The 17,583-nt window shown below is 35.6% G+C and overlaps 1 protein-coding gene across 2 annotated transcripts in view; it reads left to right on the plus strand.

Annotated features, from left to right (window-relative positions):
- VWA8 (von Willebrand factor A domain containing 8) overlaps positions 1–17,583 on the plus strand; it is a 360,366-nt gene that overhangs the window by 42,572 nt on the left and 300,211 nt on the right. For both annotated transcript variants that reach the window (XM_059902829.1, XM_059902830.1), the window contains exon 4: positions 2,942–3,052. In XM_059902829.1, coding sequence (XP_059758812.1) covers positions 2,942–3,052 — 111 coding nt within the window. The remainder of the gene's footprint in view (positions 1–2,941; positions 3,053–17,583) is intronic.

Consider the following 17,583-nt stretch of genomic DNA (forward strand, 5'->3'; position numbering starts at 1 on the left):
ATTTATCTTGGTACTTTCAAAATCATGTAGGGCAGGAATGATAAAAATAGAATGGACATATCAGAAACTAACTCCCTCTGGCTCATAAATTTCATACCTTTTATTTGTTCCTAGAACCAGTTTGTGAGGTACAATGTGCCATTGTAGTATTATCCTCACTTTATTAATATACAAGGCAAAAGTGTCTTGTCTAAGAATGCAGAGTCAGCCACCGAAAATCCCAGGTCTAGAACCTCTTTAGTTTTAAGATGTGCACTCACTACCTGGCTTATTTCAAAGGCCACAATATCTCACTTTGATTTTGTTTCTGGCAAGACTTTGAAGCTTGTTAGAAATGTGGAATGAGCCAGGTTAGGAGATTATGGGAGTCTTGTTGGCTCAAAAATGCACCTCAAGTTTATAAGTATAAAGCTTGTATCTTAAAAAAACAACAACCACCAAACTTTAAATTGTGAATTAGAGCTGAGGCGTCTTTAGGATGTGGAAATACACGTAAGAAAACTTAATAGCCTAAGCTGCCTTCCAAACTCTGCAGTGGGTACTGCTGTCATTAGATATAGGATCCTATGCATAGTAATAGCCAGAGTAGATGACATCTTTAAAGGCAGAAATTTGGGGGGCAAGCCTGTTGAACCAATGAGAAATTAAATAGAAATAATTTGATAGTTGTGTTCATTTCATATTTCACTCATATCAAATGAGTTTTGTAGATAGTTCAAAAAAACCCAACAGACCTCTGCCGCCTCGCACATCTGCTGCTCCTGGTGCTGTTTGTGAGCTTGCTGGTACCACTTCTGTGAAGCAGCAGCTGAGGAGATCTTGGTGCTTGTCTTGGCTGGTAAAGGGTCCCAGGAAACTCAAGACTGAGGATAACATCCTCAGTGTGGCAGTTCAGGGTGCTACCGTGGTACAATTTAACAGTAAGAGGCATACACCACTTTGTCAACCAATGTGAATGACAGGGTTTTTCATGTGGGAGATCGTATTCAGACAATCAATTAAACAAGACAGGAGGTCTTTCTCAACTTCTGAGATGGCCCACACTCTTGTCTGTGGAGTGTGTTTCTCTCTAAATAAATCCACTTCTTACCTAAAAAAAAAAAGAAAATTCTATAATTAAGAAGTCAGGGCTTCCCTGGTGGCGCAGTGGTTGAGAGTCTGCCTGCCAATGCAGGGCACACGGGTTCGAGCCCTGGTCTGGGAAGATCCCACATGCCGCGGAGCAACAAAGCCCGTGAGCCACAACTACTGAGCCTGCACGTCTGGAGCCTGTGCTCCACAGCAAGAGAGGCCGCGACAGTGAGAGGCCCGCGCACCGCGATGAAGAGTGGCCCCTGCTCGCCGCAACTAGAGAAAGCCCTCGCACAGAAACGAAGACCCAACACAGCCATAAATAAATAAATAAATAAATAAATTAAGCAAAACAAGACTGGAAGGCACTGTGATGTGTTCCAGAAGTCAGAAGGAGGTATCTGCTAAAAGAAAACCTGCTACTTAACTCCAAAATTGTGCTCTCATGGGCAATTCATTCTTTTCGTTTTTTTTTTTAAATTTTAATTATTATTTATTTATTTATTTATTTTTGGCTGTGTTGGGTCTTCGTTTCTGTGCGAGGGCTTTCTCCAGTTGCGGCAAGCGGGGGCCACTCTTCATCGCGGTGCGCGGGCCTCTCACTATCGCGGCGTCTCTTGTTGCGGAGCACAGGCTCCAGACGCGCAGGCTCAGTAGTTGTGGCTCACGGGCCTATTTGCTCCGCGGCATGTGCGATCTACCGAGACCAGGGCTCGAACCCGTGTCCCCTGCATCGGCAGGCAGATTCTCAACCACTGTGCCACCAGGGAAGCCCGCAATTCGTTCTTATTTAGAGAAACATCATTTGGTATCACCACATCTTCACCACTATGGTGTATGTTTTCTCTATTTAAAACTTTTCCCCTTCTTTCCACATATACTGAAATTTATGGGTGCATGGGAAACAGCACATTTTAAAAAACTAAATGACAATAATAATATATCTTTATCAGCATCACATCGAGGCAAGGTGGAGAAAAAAAATCCCATTGTGTGGAAATATCCCCTTTCACCATTAATGGCATGCTCATTCAACTTTTTTCTTTATACTCGTCCAGTAAATTAATTTGTTCTTCCTGTTTAGTAAAAACATATTGTATGCCTTATTGGATTGGAGCATGTCATTGCTTTTAATTCAACGTTGTAAAACCAAGGATAATGTTAAAAACTTTTTGTACATAGTTGCTACATATATGGCAAAATTAATTTAGGGATAGATTAATTATTCTAAAAGAAATGGATTCTGGATGGTTTCTCCTTCAAATCAAATGATTTTTTGTGTGTGAAATAATAACCCCTTTACCCCCCTTCTCCTTCTCATCTTACTTCTTCTTTTCCTTCCTGAGTAGTTATGTATGTGTCTCTCCTGACTAATGATATTTACCTTATTTTCACACTTGTTAAATACCTAACATATTGTATCAATATATAGTTGGTAAACATTGGTTCATGTAGTAAATTAATTTAAATCACCCTTTTAAAAAAAGATGAACACTACTTACAGAGATGACTATCGTTTGTCTGAAAATCAAGTAATAGCCAAATTATTACTCTTGATATTTGAAAAGAACTCTACAGGAGACATTAAGATTTATAAGATCTAATTTTGATTATTATTGCTTAAGTAGTAAGTAATTAAGTCATAAATTATTGTGTACAGTAAAAGTAGAGCTCTGAGGAGAGATATATACATATTTTGGTTAATGCTGAATTTATTGCATTTTTCTTAAAGCTGAGGCTCAGAAGGCTTTAATCTAGAATTACATTTAAAATGCTCTTCTGTAGAGTGACATTGTCAGATAACTGGCTCCAAAGCATATGTTGGGAACTTGATTTTTATTCTGGGACAATTACACGCTCTGCTCTTCAGGAGTTGACCAAACGGGAGGTTGAATACATCGCCTTATCAAGAGACACCACCGAAACTGATCTCAAACAGCGTCGAGAGATCCGCGCAGGCACGGCTTTTTACATCGATCAGGTAAGTGCTTACCACACTCCAACACATGATTGTTTACTCCTGGTCTTTAAGAAATTGATTTTTGAAGTAGAAAAAGAGTAGCTCATGTAATAGTGAAAGATGGATGTACTGTGCTCTCTCAAGACAGATTTAATTTAGTTTTTTGGTTTTCCTGTTCTAAACTAAGAAGGAAATGCCTTCTTAGTTTAGCACTAAATAAGAAGCCATAGTTGAAATTAGTGGTTCTAAAATGTTAGCTAAAGATCAATATGCTGATTTCTTAATTTTCAGTTGCTTCCTATTAATTGCCTATAGAAATTTGTTTTTTTTTAAAAAAGAATTAAGGCGATTTTAATATAGGAAATTCTCTAGCACATTTATTAAAGTATTCGCAATATAAAGGTCAAGTTTATAAAGCTTTATTAAACATACTGAAATTAGATATATACTTCCAGGAACTGCAACTTTTTGGAGAGAGTACTTAGGTGTAGGTTACCAATTAAAATAATATTTTTTGAAAATTATAATGAAGCTTGTTGTACATTTCTTTAAATATATTGCTTAAAATATTAAATATTGTTCTTTGTTAGGAATACCTAATAGAAAAAAGGACAGAGGCTTTAAACATTTCATAGAGAAAAGATTTCAAATATTCAGTAAATTCATGACAAGATGCTTGATCTTCTTGTTTATAAAAATAAAAATTAAAACACTAGTGAGCTGCTGTTTTTCTTTCACGTATCAGATTGGTAGAGATTAAAGAATTTGCTAATGTCCATTGTTGATGAGGAAGAAGGGATGAGGAATCAGCATTGCTGTTAATGGGAGCGTAGATTGATGCAATTTTGAAAGAAAATTTGGTGACTATCTATCAAAAGAAAAATTAAACATATTTGTATCCAGCAGTAATATTTCTAGCAATTTTTCTTTCCAATGTTATTCACACAAAGCGTGTGAAGTTATATATACAAGGATGTTTATTGTAGCATTGTTTGATATCATATAAAACTGTAAGTGAAAATTATAATGATGTACATTTAGGAGACTAATTAAATAAATAACGGTAACTAGAATTCTCTGTCACCATTTAAAAAAATGAGATGAATCTGTATGAGGTGATAGGAAAGAAGTCCAGGATATATTAACTGAAAAAAAAATGAAGTTGCAAGACAGAATATATAATATGGTCCCATCTGTGATTTAGAAAAAAAGAAGAAATGTGTAAATGTTTGTGTGTACATTGAAAATTTCCAGAAGGAAACACAAGAATCAGTAAACAGAGCTGACCTCTGTGGAGGTATGACTGGGCATTTGGGGTGAGGCAAGGAAAGAACATTCATAATTGTTTAAATTTGAAGCTTTCCCAGGAGTGCACACTATTACTTATAATTAAAAGAGCGAAATTGTAAGAAACACTGAGTGAAAGAATTTTTGGAGACCAGAATATTCACATTGTCACGTAGATTGCTAATTAATTACAAAAGGAAAAATGTACTTAAAGTGATTTGACAATAACTACCTTAAACAGTGGTGAGCAAACTTAGCATCATATGGTGGGAAAATCTGAGAAGTTCAGACTTGCAGCAATTAAAAAAGTAGTGCTTTGTGGATGAAGCACATGAGTGTATTTAAAGAAATCCATTTTATTCACATAATGCCAAATGTTCACTTTATTTCTAATTATAAATGGGAAAAAAATGTACTTTTACAATGCTTGCTTCTTTTCTGGACCCAGTGAGGATGAAATGAAGGAGATGGGATTTGAGTTGAGATAGTGAGGGACTGAGGAGAGAGATTAGAAAATGAGACCACAGCCTGTTTAGAGGAGAGGGGATAGGAATATATTTAAGTGACAGTGAAAGAACTGGTTTTGTCTGGTAGAGCATGGATTTAAAAACATATTTTTTGAGTGGATTTTATACCTAGATGATTGTTGCAATGCAAATAGTAAGGAAGAGAAAGGGATTTTTGTATGTTTATTATTTTAAAGACAGCTTAAAACTTTGCCTATTCAGAAATCTCAGAAATGGAGTTATTTTAGGTAACTAAGTTTATTGATTAGCTAAAGATTTATTTCTTGAAGCATAATATAAATTATTTAGATGAAACTCTGATATTATATTCTCCTTGCCATTCTAAAAAGCATAGTTTCAGATGATATCTATTTTACCATTTATAAAATATTTAAAGTGCTATGTAAATGTATGGTAGTATTTTATACTTTAATGTTTTCTTGGTGAATCCTACTTATTATGATAAACATCAGCTCTTTAGGGTGCTGTAATGCACTGACACCTTCAGAGCCTGTGATGGAGATATAGGCATGTTAGTCCTTTCTCTAAGTTGCTTCAGGCTGTTTATGAGATTGTATCTAATTTTTTTTTTTTCTTCTCTCTTATTTGGCAGTTAACGTTCCTTACTGTTTGCTCATAATCGGATCCTATCAGCTCCTTGCTTAAAGCCATGCAATCCCATCACACCCAGAATAAAATCCAGACCCCTAAACAAGGCCACCACACTCTACAGGACCCAACCTTGTCACCTCATCTCCTTTCTTCTTTCCCTTGCTTTCTAGACTCCAGCTACAGTGACCTTCTTGTTCTTTTAAAAATAGACCAAGTGCTTTCCAGCCTCAGTGCCTTTGTACCTGATATTTCCTCTGCTTGGAATGACCTTCTCCTGGATCTGTATATTCCTGCCTCCTTGTCATTCAGCTTATAAATTCTCATAACATTCTATAATCACTGATCACGCCCATGCCCTTTCCACATGAACCCTGCTGTCATATACATAATGTAATCAATCTTCAGAGCACCTATCACTCTCTGAATTTACCTAATTATTTCTTTGTTTTCATGTTGATTGTCTGTCTTCCCCACTAGAATGTAACTATTTTGCTTATCTCTGGCGCCTAAAAACTGTTTGGAATGTAACTGACACTTATATTTTATGACAGGTTTCTCCTTTGGTTAATCAACCTTGTTAAAATTTTAAGTAAATTAAGTATAAATAGGCTCTGGATGGGACCAGGGGGCTTTCCAATGGAAAATGTATCTGTCCTTTTGACATCCATTTTGAGTCATCAGAATGAATAATTACCATCTGAATTCTAAATATTTGAAGTTACCAATTGATTACCAGCTACTCATGTTTGTTAGAGTGAAAGATCTTTATTTTATTTAGAAATTTCTTTTATTGAATATTCTTAACCATTGACTTTGATGTCTGGGATCAAGGGAAAGGCAGTATCCACATAACCATCAGGTGAGGTTTCCTAAGGTAGGCGGGCCAACCTAGATGAGAAATACCTGTGGCCATTTAGTGGGTGCTAGGAGAAAAAGTTTGGGGTTTTCAGTGTGGTTGACATTGTATGCACATATGACTGATGTCCAGGTAATTTCTAATTGACATTTCAGCTGGAAACCTTGACAAAACTCCCAAATCTGAGTTGGGGGTCATGGCCATAGACTGCTTTTTTTCATGCAGGATTTTGGATAATTGATGATAAAATGAGAGGTTGAACTCAATTGCTACTCTTGAAGATCAGAATTAGGTTAATAATTCTGTAGTAGGGAATTTATATTTTCTTTCAAAATAATGTTTATTACTTCTGATGAATAAAGTCATAGATGCTCATTTTGTAGATATATATGTGTGTGTATACACATATAGTATTTATTAATTAACAAATATTTATTGAAATGACTGCTGTGTGTCTAGGTACAGTGAACAGAAGAAGCAAATTCCTCCCATCATAGAGCTTATGTTTTAGTGGGGGAAACAAAATAAACATAGTAAAGAAGGACAGTATAATAGAGCAAGTGATAAAGAGCATAGGGAAGAATATGAAAATTATTTATCTTCCCCTTCAAGACCAACAGTGTGAATATTTTCTGTATTTCTTTCTATGATGCCCATATTCATATCTATTTAATCAAGTATAGTAATTTTTATAAAAATGGTATACTATGCATATAAAGTTTTACATTCTGCTTTTTTAAAAACCTGATATTTTTTTAGGAGCATTTTCCTGTGATATTAGATATTCCTCAAAAATATGACTTTTAGTGTCTGTACAGTATTTCATCAAATAGATGTGACATTATATATTTAATATTCCCATTTTATCTACCTTCCCATGTTGTTGGTCATTCAGGTTCTTTCTAAGTTTTCACTGTTATAAATAACTCCTTGGTGAATATCTCTGTACTTAGATCTTGTTATTACCATGGATGATTTTTTTAGACTTGAATGCTGGAAATATGATCAAAGGGTCTAGACATATTCAAGAGTCTCGATATACATATATCGCCAAATTGCTTTCCAGGAAGGGTGTTCCAACTCATACTCTCATCAGTATGCACTGAGTGATTGCCTCATAGATTCTTGTCAATATTGAGTATTTCCATGTATGTACTTTGCCAAACTGATAGACTTTAATTTGCTTTAAAAAGTATTAACCAGGTTGAATCATTTTTACGTTTATTGGCTATTGCTTCTGTAAGATGTCAATGAACTGAGTGGGTATAGAAAAGGAGAGAGATACTGATGAAATAAACAAGTTACCATCAGTCAAGAAAATGTTGACATATACCCCATGTTTGTCTATGTAAATATTTACTGTAACTCATCCACTTGTTAATGTGAAGGTAACTTAAATATTTTTTTATGCAATTGTTTTGCTAAATAGATTATAGGAACTTTTTGAAAAGAAAAATAGGTTAAAGAACAGAAATATGAAAATTTATGTGACATATTATGACACTTATGGAGAAATAAGGAGATTAAGATTTTTTGCTACCATATTAACTTTCATTTGTCTTTGAAGGTAAAATAACCGAAGAAAAGCCTAAATGGTTGATATTCTAACCCTTTAAAAATCTATTACTTTAATTTTTTTCCTTACCTTACTTGTTGACATTCTTATCATTAATTCTGTTTATTGTCCTGTGAGCCAAAGAGTCCTGTGTCCAAAGAGCCGGAGAGGAAGACTTTTAAGTCATTATACATTGCTTGCATTTCTCAAATATAAGCTGTTACAAATTAGCCAAGCTACAAATAAATTGTGATTAAGTTTTTATGTCTGACTGATAGGAGACACTCTATATAGCGTTAATTTGGGGAGTAGAAAGCCAGGATGGGGAACTTCAAATGATTTTTTTCAACTTTTCTAAACCAGTAACTCTTTTCACACTAGAATCTTGTTAATTTGTTTGACACAATAATGTCAAGTTCCTTAATATACAATATACATATTTAATATTACATATAAAATGCACTTTAAACAATTACATAATATTTTAATGTATTCTCTGTTTCAGATAATTCTTGATTCTCTTTTATTAGTAGAAAAATAAGGATTAACTTTTTTTAATATGCTGCTTAAATGTTACAAGTCACTAAAAGCAACTCCTAATACATCGAATAACAGTGCTATTGATCAGAAGATGAGATTTTTACCTTGTATAAGTGCCGTTTACTTATTTTAGCAAATAGGGAAAAACATTTACTTGTTTTTTGAGAATGATTGAATTCTAGTACCTGCACCAAATCCTTTGCAACCGTATTGTTATAATATGTCCCAATTGTCACTAGGACAGTTGGAAAAGTTCTCTCTATGTTTACTCTGGCCTCTGTATTAGTCAGAACTCAGGCCATGGCTCCTTACCATGTTGCCATCTTGCTCAGGCCAACTATTATCTACTCATATGTTAAATGTTTGACAGATTTATATAATTCATTTAAAAAGGATCAAGGGAGATAAAAATAACTTTCATTGAGGAGACCTCTGTTGTGCTAGGTGCTTGATATGACTGCATTTAATCCTCAAAACATCCTTAGGATGGAGGTGACTTCCACATCTTATAGGTGAAATAAGAGTCTTTAGAGGGCTATGGTCATACAACTGATAAATAGCAGTGGTAAGATTTGAACCAGGATCTGTCCAGTTCCAAAGTGTAGCTTCTTTCTGTCATATGCTACTTCCTTGAAAGAGCAGTGATGATGATGATGATGATGATGATGATGATGATGGTAATGACAATGACGACAACTACTACAAAGATAATAGTATTTGTAATAATAACAGGCAAGTGGTTTTTTTGGTAAGGTTTACTATGTGCCAGAGGTTATCGTATTTAATCTTTACCATAATCTATGAGATAAGCACCATTACTAGAAAGAAATGGAGGCTTAGAGAGGAAAGTGACTTATCTAAGTCACCCATAGCAGGTGGTAGAGCAACCAAAAATCAATCTGATCCTATTCTGATATTTCAAAATAAGGAACTTGAAATATAAATTTTTTTCATTTTTCTTTGGCTTCTTCAATGCTGTTACACTGTAACCATTTTGAGTATTTGAATTTCTTTGGAACCTATTTTCATTAGATCATGACTGTATTAATAATAATTTATATTTTAATAGGTTTTATAGCTTTAAATATTTTTCTAGTACTGCTTTGATTCATAAATAGTGGCATTGTACAGTACCCCTTGAGGATATTCTCATTTAGTAAATGAGGACACAGACATCCAGATTAATTGTTTGCCTAAAGTCTTTTATCAAATCAGAAGCAAATCTAGAACAGGGCTTAAGACAGTTTTTGATTTTAGGTCATGCAGCTGCTTTTATCTCAAACTACTTTGTATCCATGTGTTAGGTGGTTAAAGCTGCTATATGGGGTGCTTTGTCCAGAAGGATCTTTCTGCATTTTGTCTGATTTCTATTTGAGAAATTAGGTCTCTGGAAGTTCTATAGCTTGAAGGGCAGGAAATGATCCTTATGGTTGATCTAATTTCTACATTGAGGAATGATCACCAGTATTCATTCCACATAAAATATATATGCACTGCTCCCTTCTTTTTTTTTTTTTTAAATTTCACAAGAAAAGATATACCACAGTTATTTTATTTAAAAATATGTATAGAAAAGTTTTGAAATATGTAGCCTACATCTCTCATGCTGACAGTTAAACTTGTTCAGTTCTGTTTTCATATCAAGTGTGGGCATAGGTAAGTATTATTCTTCATATAAAAATTCTAAACTTACGTAACAGCATCTTTTAACTGAATGGTTACATTTTCATTCCATAAACACTAAAAGCCTGCTGTGAGCCAGTTTTGCACCAACATGACATAAAAAACCAGGGTTCTCACTCCTTGAAGACCTAAGAATCCTGCTGGGAAGATTAAACAGGTATATGAGAGAACTAGGAAAACTTCAGTGTTGTGGTTCCACACTTAAGTGCTGAGCAGACAGAGGGCAAAGGGGGCATTAATGCAAGGAGGTTAAGATGCTTGGGCCTTTCTTGGGCCCAAAACTTGTAACACTTTTTTCTCTCCAGCATCTCCTGTTAAGTCTGAGATTTATAGTCTGGTACAAAGTGTTGCTGATATATTAAAGTACTTAATGGATTTGCTATTCAGTTGTTTTTAACATCCTTCTTTACAAATATGAACAGACTGCATTAATAAAGTTTGACAGTACTGATTAAAGTATTTTAATCATTTTATAGACTATTTTAAGAAAGAATCAGGAAGCAAAGAGATACTAAAATAGTAACGTTTTCTCCTTTTAGCCAATAATTTTGCCTACCTTAAAAATTTTTAATTTGCATATGCTCTGGGTATATAACTACATTACCAAAGGGCAAGTTGGGAGGAAAGTTAAAAATCTTGGGTGATCTTTTGCACGTCGATTTTCTTTCATTTTTTCCTAAAAAATTATACCACTCTTATAAGTTTATAATCCTCTTTTCATATTCTTATCTTTGAATCCAATTGCAGTATAAAGCATCCATCCTCATTGCCAATTAAATGTTGTATAAAATAAATAAATAATTTAACATTGAATTAATAAGAAAAAAGTTTGGATTTTTTAAAATTAAATTTTATTTTTTTTATTGAAGTAGAGTTGATTTACAGTGCTGTGCCAATCTCTGCTGTACAGCAAAGTGACTCAGTTATACATATACAGACATTCTTTTTTTATACTCTTTTCCATTATGGTTTATCACAGGGTATTGAGTATAGTTCCCTGGGCTATACAGTAGGACTTCGTTATTTATGGGAGGATTTATTATTATTTAATTTTACAATATTTATTTATTTATTTAATTTTTGGCTACGTTGGGTCTTTGTTGCTGCGCATGGGCTTTCTCTAGTTGTGGCGAGCAGGAGCTACTCTTTGTTGCAGTGCGCCGGCTTCTCGTTGCGGTGACTTCTCTTGTTGCAGAGCACGGGCTCTAGGCATGTGGGCTTCAGTAGTTGCAGCACGCAAGCCCTAGAGTGCGCAGACTTCAGTAGTTGTGGCTCGCGGGCTCTAGAGCGCAGGCTCACTAGTTGTGGTGCACGGGCTTAGTTGCTCCACAGCATGTGGAATGTTCCTGGGTCAGGGATCGAACCGGTGTCCCCTGCATTGGCAGGTGGATTCTTAACCACTGCGCCACCAGGGAAGTCCCAATGGGAGGATTTTAAAAAATATTCTTAATAAAGTTGCGGTAAATCATGTAATCATGTATCTTGCTGCTGAAATAGATGTTATAGATGGCGTGATTCAGTCCCTGTTTTCCAGCAGGTAAAATTTCATCACCTTAAGGACAACTGAGGACTAGACATATTGAGATATGGTGCCTGCTCCAATTAGCTCTTTTAGTAAAGAAGCAGGAAATAATGAAGGCTCCCATTGGAACGGTGGCAGTGAGAATGAAGAGAGTTCATGGATGCATGAGATATTTAGAGGTTACACTTATATTGTTTGAGGAATCAGAAGTAATGAATCCCGGATGGCAGGAGAATCAGTGAAACTTTAATTGAAGTAGACATTAGGAAAAGGGCCTGGTTTAGGGAAGAAGTCATGAGCTTGATTTGATTAAGCCTGTTGAGTTTGAACAATCCATATGGAGATATTTTTTAAAGGTATTTGGAAATGTGAGCATGGAGCTCAGGAGAAAGGCTAGGGTCACACAGTATATTCCTCAAGAATAATGAAATAAAGAAAATGGAAAAGTCTTACCTATTGTTGTTATACTTAACATAGCAGATAACAGAGCACCTGCCATGTAATTAATACTCAATGAATGAATAAGAATTTGTGGGTGTAGGTTTGATCTTTGCCAGTGGAATAACCAATGAGAAAAGAGTGGGGGAAAGGTTAAGAATAAAATCTTGGGAAACACTTGCCTTTTAGAGGACAGGAGGCAGAGGGAGGGCTGGGGAAAGCCAAGGGGAAACCAACCTGGTAAATGTTCATAGAAGATAAAGCACAAGAGAGGATCAACGGAAGAGGATTGAAGGACAGGAGAACATGAAGATCAAGAAAAAGCTTGATTTTTTGCAGTTTTATTTTTGGTACTTTCAAGTGAGCAATTTCAGTAAAATAAGGGTGATGGATGCGTATTAGAGGCAGTTAGTATGTGGACTATTTTCAAGAGGCTTGAAAATAAAGGAGAGGAAAATGGGAGCATATTAAGAGGTATCAGAAGACTGTAGATTTTCTTAAAGTACAGACATGTATGTAGAAGAAAAGGAATCTGAAAATGCAAATAAGATATGGGATAGTTGACGGAAGATTTTGGAGGAGGTGAGAGGGAATGCCATAAGCTCAGAGTACAGAGAGCTAGTCTTGTAAGGGTAGGAGTGATACTTTGTCAGAGACAAAGTTCCTCCTCCTCATCATTTGAATATGCTCAAGTCTTTGCATCATTAAAATAAATGACTGCTGCTACACTGTCCCCAGCTCCATCTCCCTTTCTAGCAACAGGCCCCTCCCTTCTTCTCTTCATGGCCAGTTATTTTGTAGAATGTTGCTCGGTATGGGTTTGTCTGATGTTTCCTCGTGATTTGATTAAGATCATGCATTTTTTTTTTTTTTTTTTTAGCAATAATACTATAGAAGAGATGTTGTGCCCTTTTAGGGGTGTCATATTAGAAGCTTAGTACATGAAATTGATACATCTCATTACTGTATGTTAACTGATCACTTGGTTAAGGTGGTATCTACCAGGTTCCTTCACTGCTGTGTTATTTTTTCCCTTTGTCGCTTATAAATATCTTGTTGGGGGAGATGTTCTTGAGTCTTTGCAAATATCCTGTTTCTCGTCATACTCTTACCCACTAATTTTACCATCCATTGATGATTGTTGCTTCCAACAGTTATTACTATGGTGTGTGCCAAATGGTGACTTCCTATTTCTAACCCTCTTTCAGGGTAGAGGTTCTTAACTTGAGGTCTCTATTGTAGACATATACCTGTGTGCATTTTACTCTGGAGAAGAGGTGCAGCATTTATTTATCAGGTTTTCAAGAGATCTTTTTCTATCCATCACTCCTTTTCAACTATATGATCACAGCACCTAACTCCATTAAGATAGATGAAAGGAATCCTTTGTGTATTTGACTTCTGCTTCTGTTCTCTCTTCCCTGGCCCACAGTTGGGAAACCACTAAATTTTGATATACATATCTCTAGTTTTATCTCAGAGAATATGTATTTTCATCTCTATGAAATGTTTAAAAGTTAAATACAATATTTAGTCTGTTCTATAACTAAGATTGATAAAAAATTTTAGCTTTTTAAATGTAATATTGCCACAAGTTGTGATAACTTAGTTTTCTTTCTTTTCTTTTCTTTTTTTTAATTGAGATATAGCTGAGTTTCTTTTTATTATGAGCTGTGTTTTCTTGGAGTAAATAGATTCCTGTGAAAGAAAGCTTAATTGAGACCTTAGCTGAAACATGAATTTTTATAAGAAGTAGTTTATGTTTTATTTTTAATGTTCCAGAAGCCATTTCTATAGATTTGTCCTTTTCTCAACTAGCAAAAATGAGATTCTTATTTTTTTTGCTCTTTAGGAGCTACTAAGTCACTTCTATCCATGCATTTAAAAAAAATAAAGCTGCTACCTCAAGATAGTCAGTTTTGTAGGTTTATTCATGAATTGATCTTATTTTTAAAATAGGATGATCATCTTGAGTCCAATTGTGGTTTTCATAAAAGTTTATTTTTTTATGATAGTACATAGACACTTGAAATGAATTCTGCAATATACTGCAAAATTCAACAGCTTATTAAAAGGAGGCTTGATTAAACAATGCCTGTTTTTTTTGCACAGTTGGAAAGTCAATGCTTTGCTATTTGAGAAATTTCTTTGTATATTTAGTCTCTCTAAAAAAAATAGAGATAGTCTTTTTCCTCCCTTCAGATATTCAGGTTGTTTGGTGGCGAATTACTATAGGGAAAATTAAATTTTAAGCAAAGGGGTCAGTGTAAAACAGACAGATTTTTCTAGTAAAGCAGTATGGTATATATAAGCCTGGGGGAAATCTCAACCAGTTCACTGTTATAAAAATACCACGTGTGTGGCAACTAATATAAGGAAAAGTACTGGAATGATAAATGCCATACTGTGATAGACATGTATGTTAAGTTAAGGAGCTTGGACTTAGAAGGGAGGAGATCTGAGACTTAAGCAGGGCCTGAACTAGAGGAGTGGTAGAAGGAATGAGTTCCAGAAATATTAAAGAAGTCCAATCAGCAGGACATGGTGATAAATTGAATGTAGGAGATGAGATAGGAATCAAGGACCTGGCATGGGTGAATGGTGCTCCCACCTTAAATAGAAAGATAAGAGAAAGAGAAGGTTTGGGGGAAAATCTGATGTGTTCACTGTTGTACAAGAGAGCCTGAGGTGCTTCTAGAGTCTGGTTGGAGACATCCATGTGACAGGACTATGTGGTGGGGCTTGGGGGAACCTGAGGTTGAGAGTCGTTAGCATAACAGTGGTGGTTGCAACTATGTGATTAAGTATGATTACTCAGGCCAGACCTTACAGAGTAAGAAGAGTTTGGGGTTAAAGATGTACTTCTGGCACCACCTACATGGAATGGGCAGGCAGAAAAGAAAGTTTTTTTTAAGAGAATACAGTGCCATAAAGACCAAAAAAGGAGACTTTTAAGGAGAGAGTGATAACATAAATTTAACAGCATTAATCCTAGTCATGTTGTTAAGTACACAGGAGAAATGTCATTGAGGTTTTCTTTTTTTTCTTTTTTTTTAATATTTATTTATTTGGCTGCGCCAGGTCTTAGTTGCAGCACGTGGGATCTTCATTGCCACATGCGGGATCTTTTAGTTGCGGCATGCAGGATCTTTAATTGTGGTATGCGGGATCCTTAGTTGAGGCATGCGGGATCTAGTTCCCTGACCAGGGATCGAACCCGGGGCCCCTGCATTGGGAGCATGGAGACTTAGCCACAGGACCACCAGGGAAGTTGCAAGATTTCCTTTTTTTTTTTTTAAAGCAGATTTTCAAGCATTTTGACCAAAAAGTAGATTTTTCTATTTTGTTCAGCATCTATCAGTTAAAGAAAGATTTTTTTTCACATCTTTAGTACTTTTTTAAAAATTATATTTTTCCCGCTTCTTACCATTTGGGGCCTACTTTATTTCCTATTTTTCTCTATTTCTAAGTTGCTTAAACTTGGAAGACTTATAGGACTATGGTTATGATCAACCTGCCGTAGGCCAATGTGAAACCTGACTCTTTTCTGTTTTGATAAGTTGTTAATGTTGTCAGCATCGAACATGACACTAAATCTGAATCCGTTTTGATGGTGACTCATTTAAAACATCGCAGTCTTTTTTTCTTTTTCTTTAAATTTTTATTGGAGTATAGTTGCTTTACAATGTTGTGTTAGTTTCTACTGTACAGCAAAGTGAATCAGCTATATGTATACATATATCCCCATATCCCCTCCCTCTTGCATCTCCCTCCCACCTTTCCTATCGCACCCCTCTAGGTGGTCACAAAGCACCGAGCTGATCTCCCTGTGCTATGCAGCTGCTTCCCACTATCTATCTATTTTACGTTTGGTTGTGTATATATGTCAGTGTCACTCTCTCACTTCGTCCTAGCTTACCCTTATCCCTCCCTGTGTCCTCAAGTCCATTCTCTATGTCTCTGTCTTTATTCCTGTCCTGCCCCTAGGTTCTTCATAACCATTTTTTTTTTAGATTCCATATATATGTGTTAGCATATGGTATTTGTTTCTCTCTTTCTGACTTACTTCACTCTGTATGACAGACTCTAGGTCCATCCACCTCACTACAAATAACTCAGTTTCATTTCTTTTTATGGCTGAGTAATATTCCATTGTATATATGTGCCACATCTTCTTTATCCATTCATCCGATGATGGACACTTAGGTTGCTTCCATGTCCTGGCTATTGTAAATAGACCTGCAATGAACATTTTGGTACATGACTCTTTTTGAATTATGGTTTTCTCAGGGTATATGCCCAGTAGTGGGATTGCTGGGTCATATGGTAGTTCTATTTTTAGTTTTTTAAGGGACCTCCATACTGTTCTCCATAGTGGCTATATCAATTTACATTCCCACCAACAGTGCAAGAGGGTTCCCTTTTCTCCACACCCTCTCCAGCATTTATTGTTTCTAGATTTTTTGATGATGGCCATTCTGACCAGTGTGAGATGATATCTCATTGTAGTTTTGATTTGCATTTCTCTAATGATTAATGATGTTGAGCATTCTTTCATGTGTCTGTTGGCAATCTGTATATCTTCTTTGGAGAAATGTCTATTTAGGTCTTCTGCCCATTTTTGGATTGGGTTGTTTGTTTTTTTGTTATTGAGCTGCATGAGCTGCTTGTAAATCTTGGAGATTAATCCTTTGTCAGTTGCTTCATTTGCAAATATTTTCTCCCATTCTGAGGGTTGTCTTTTGGTCTTGTTTATGGTTTCCTTTGCTGTGCAAAAGCTTTTAAGTTTCATTGGGTCCCATTTGTTTATTTTTCTTTTTATTTCCATTTCTCTAGGAGTTGGGTCAAAAAGGATCTTGCTGTGATTTATGTCATAGAGTGTTCTGCCTATGTTTTCCTCTAAGAGTTTGATAGTGTCTGGCCTTACATTTAGGTCTTTAATCCATTTTGAGTTTATTTTTGTGTATGGTGTTAGGGAGTGTTCTAATTCCATTCTTTTACATGTAGTTGTCCAGTTTTCCCAGCAGCACTTATTGAATAAGCTGTCTTTTCTCCATTGTATATTCTTGCCTCCATTATCAAAGGTAAGGTGACCATATGTGTGTGGGGTTATCTCTGGGCTTTCTATCCTGTTCCATTGACCAGTATTTCTGTTTTTGTGCCAGTACCATACTGTCTTGATTACTGTAGCTTTGTAGTATAGTCGGAAGTCCAGGGGCCTGATTCCTCCAGCTCTGTTTTTCTTTCTCAAGATTGCTTTGGCTATTCGGGGTCTTTTGTGTTTCCATACAAATTGTGCAATTTTTTGTTCTTGTTCTGTGAAAAATGCCATTGGTAGTTTGATAGGGATTGCATTGAATCTGTAGATTGCTTTGGGTAGTGTAGTCGTTTTCACAATGTTGATTCTTCCAATCCAAGAACATGGTATATCTCTCCATTTATTTGTATCATGTTTAATTTCTTTCATCAGTGTCCTATAGTTTTCTGCATACAGGTCTTTTGTCTCCTTAGGTAGATTTATCCCTAGGTATTTTATTCTTTTTGTTGCAATGG

Source organism: Balaenoptera ricei, chromosome 18 (assembly GCF_028023285.1).
Source record: "Balaenoptera ricei isolate mBalRic1 chromosome 18, mBalRic1.hap2, whole genome shotgun sequence".
Taxonomy (NCBI): Eukaryota; Metazoa; Chordata; class Mammalia; order Artiodactyla; family Balaenopteridae; genus Balaenoptera; species Balaenoptera ricei.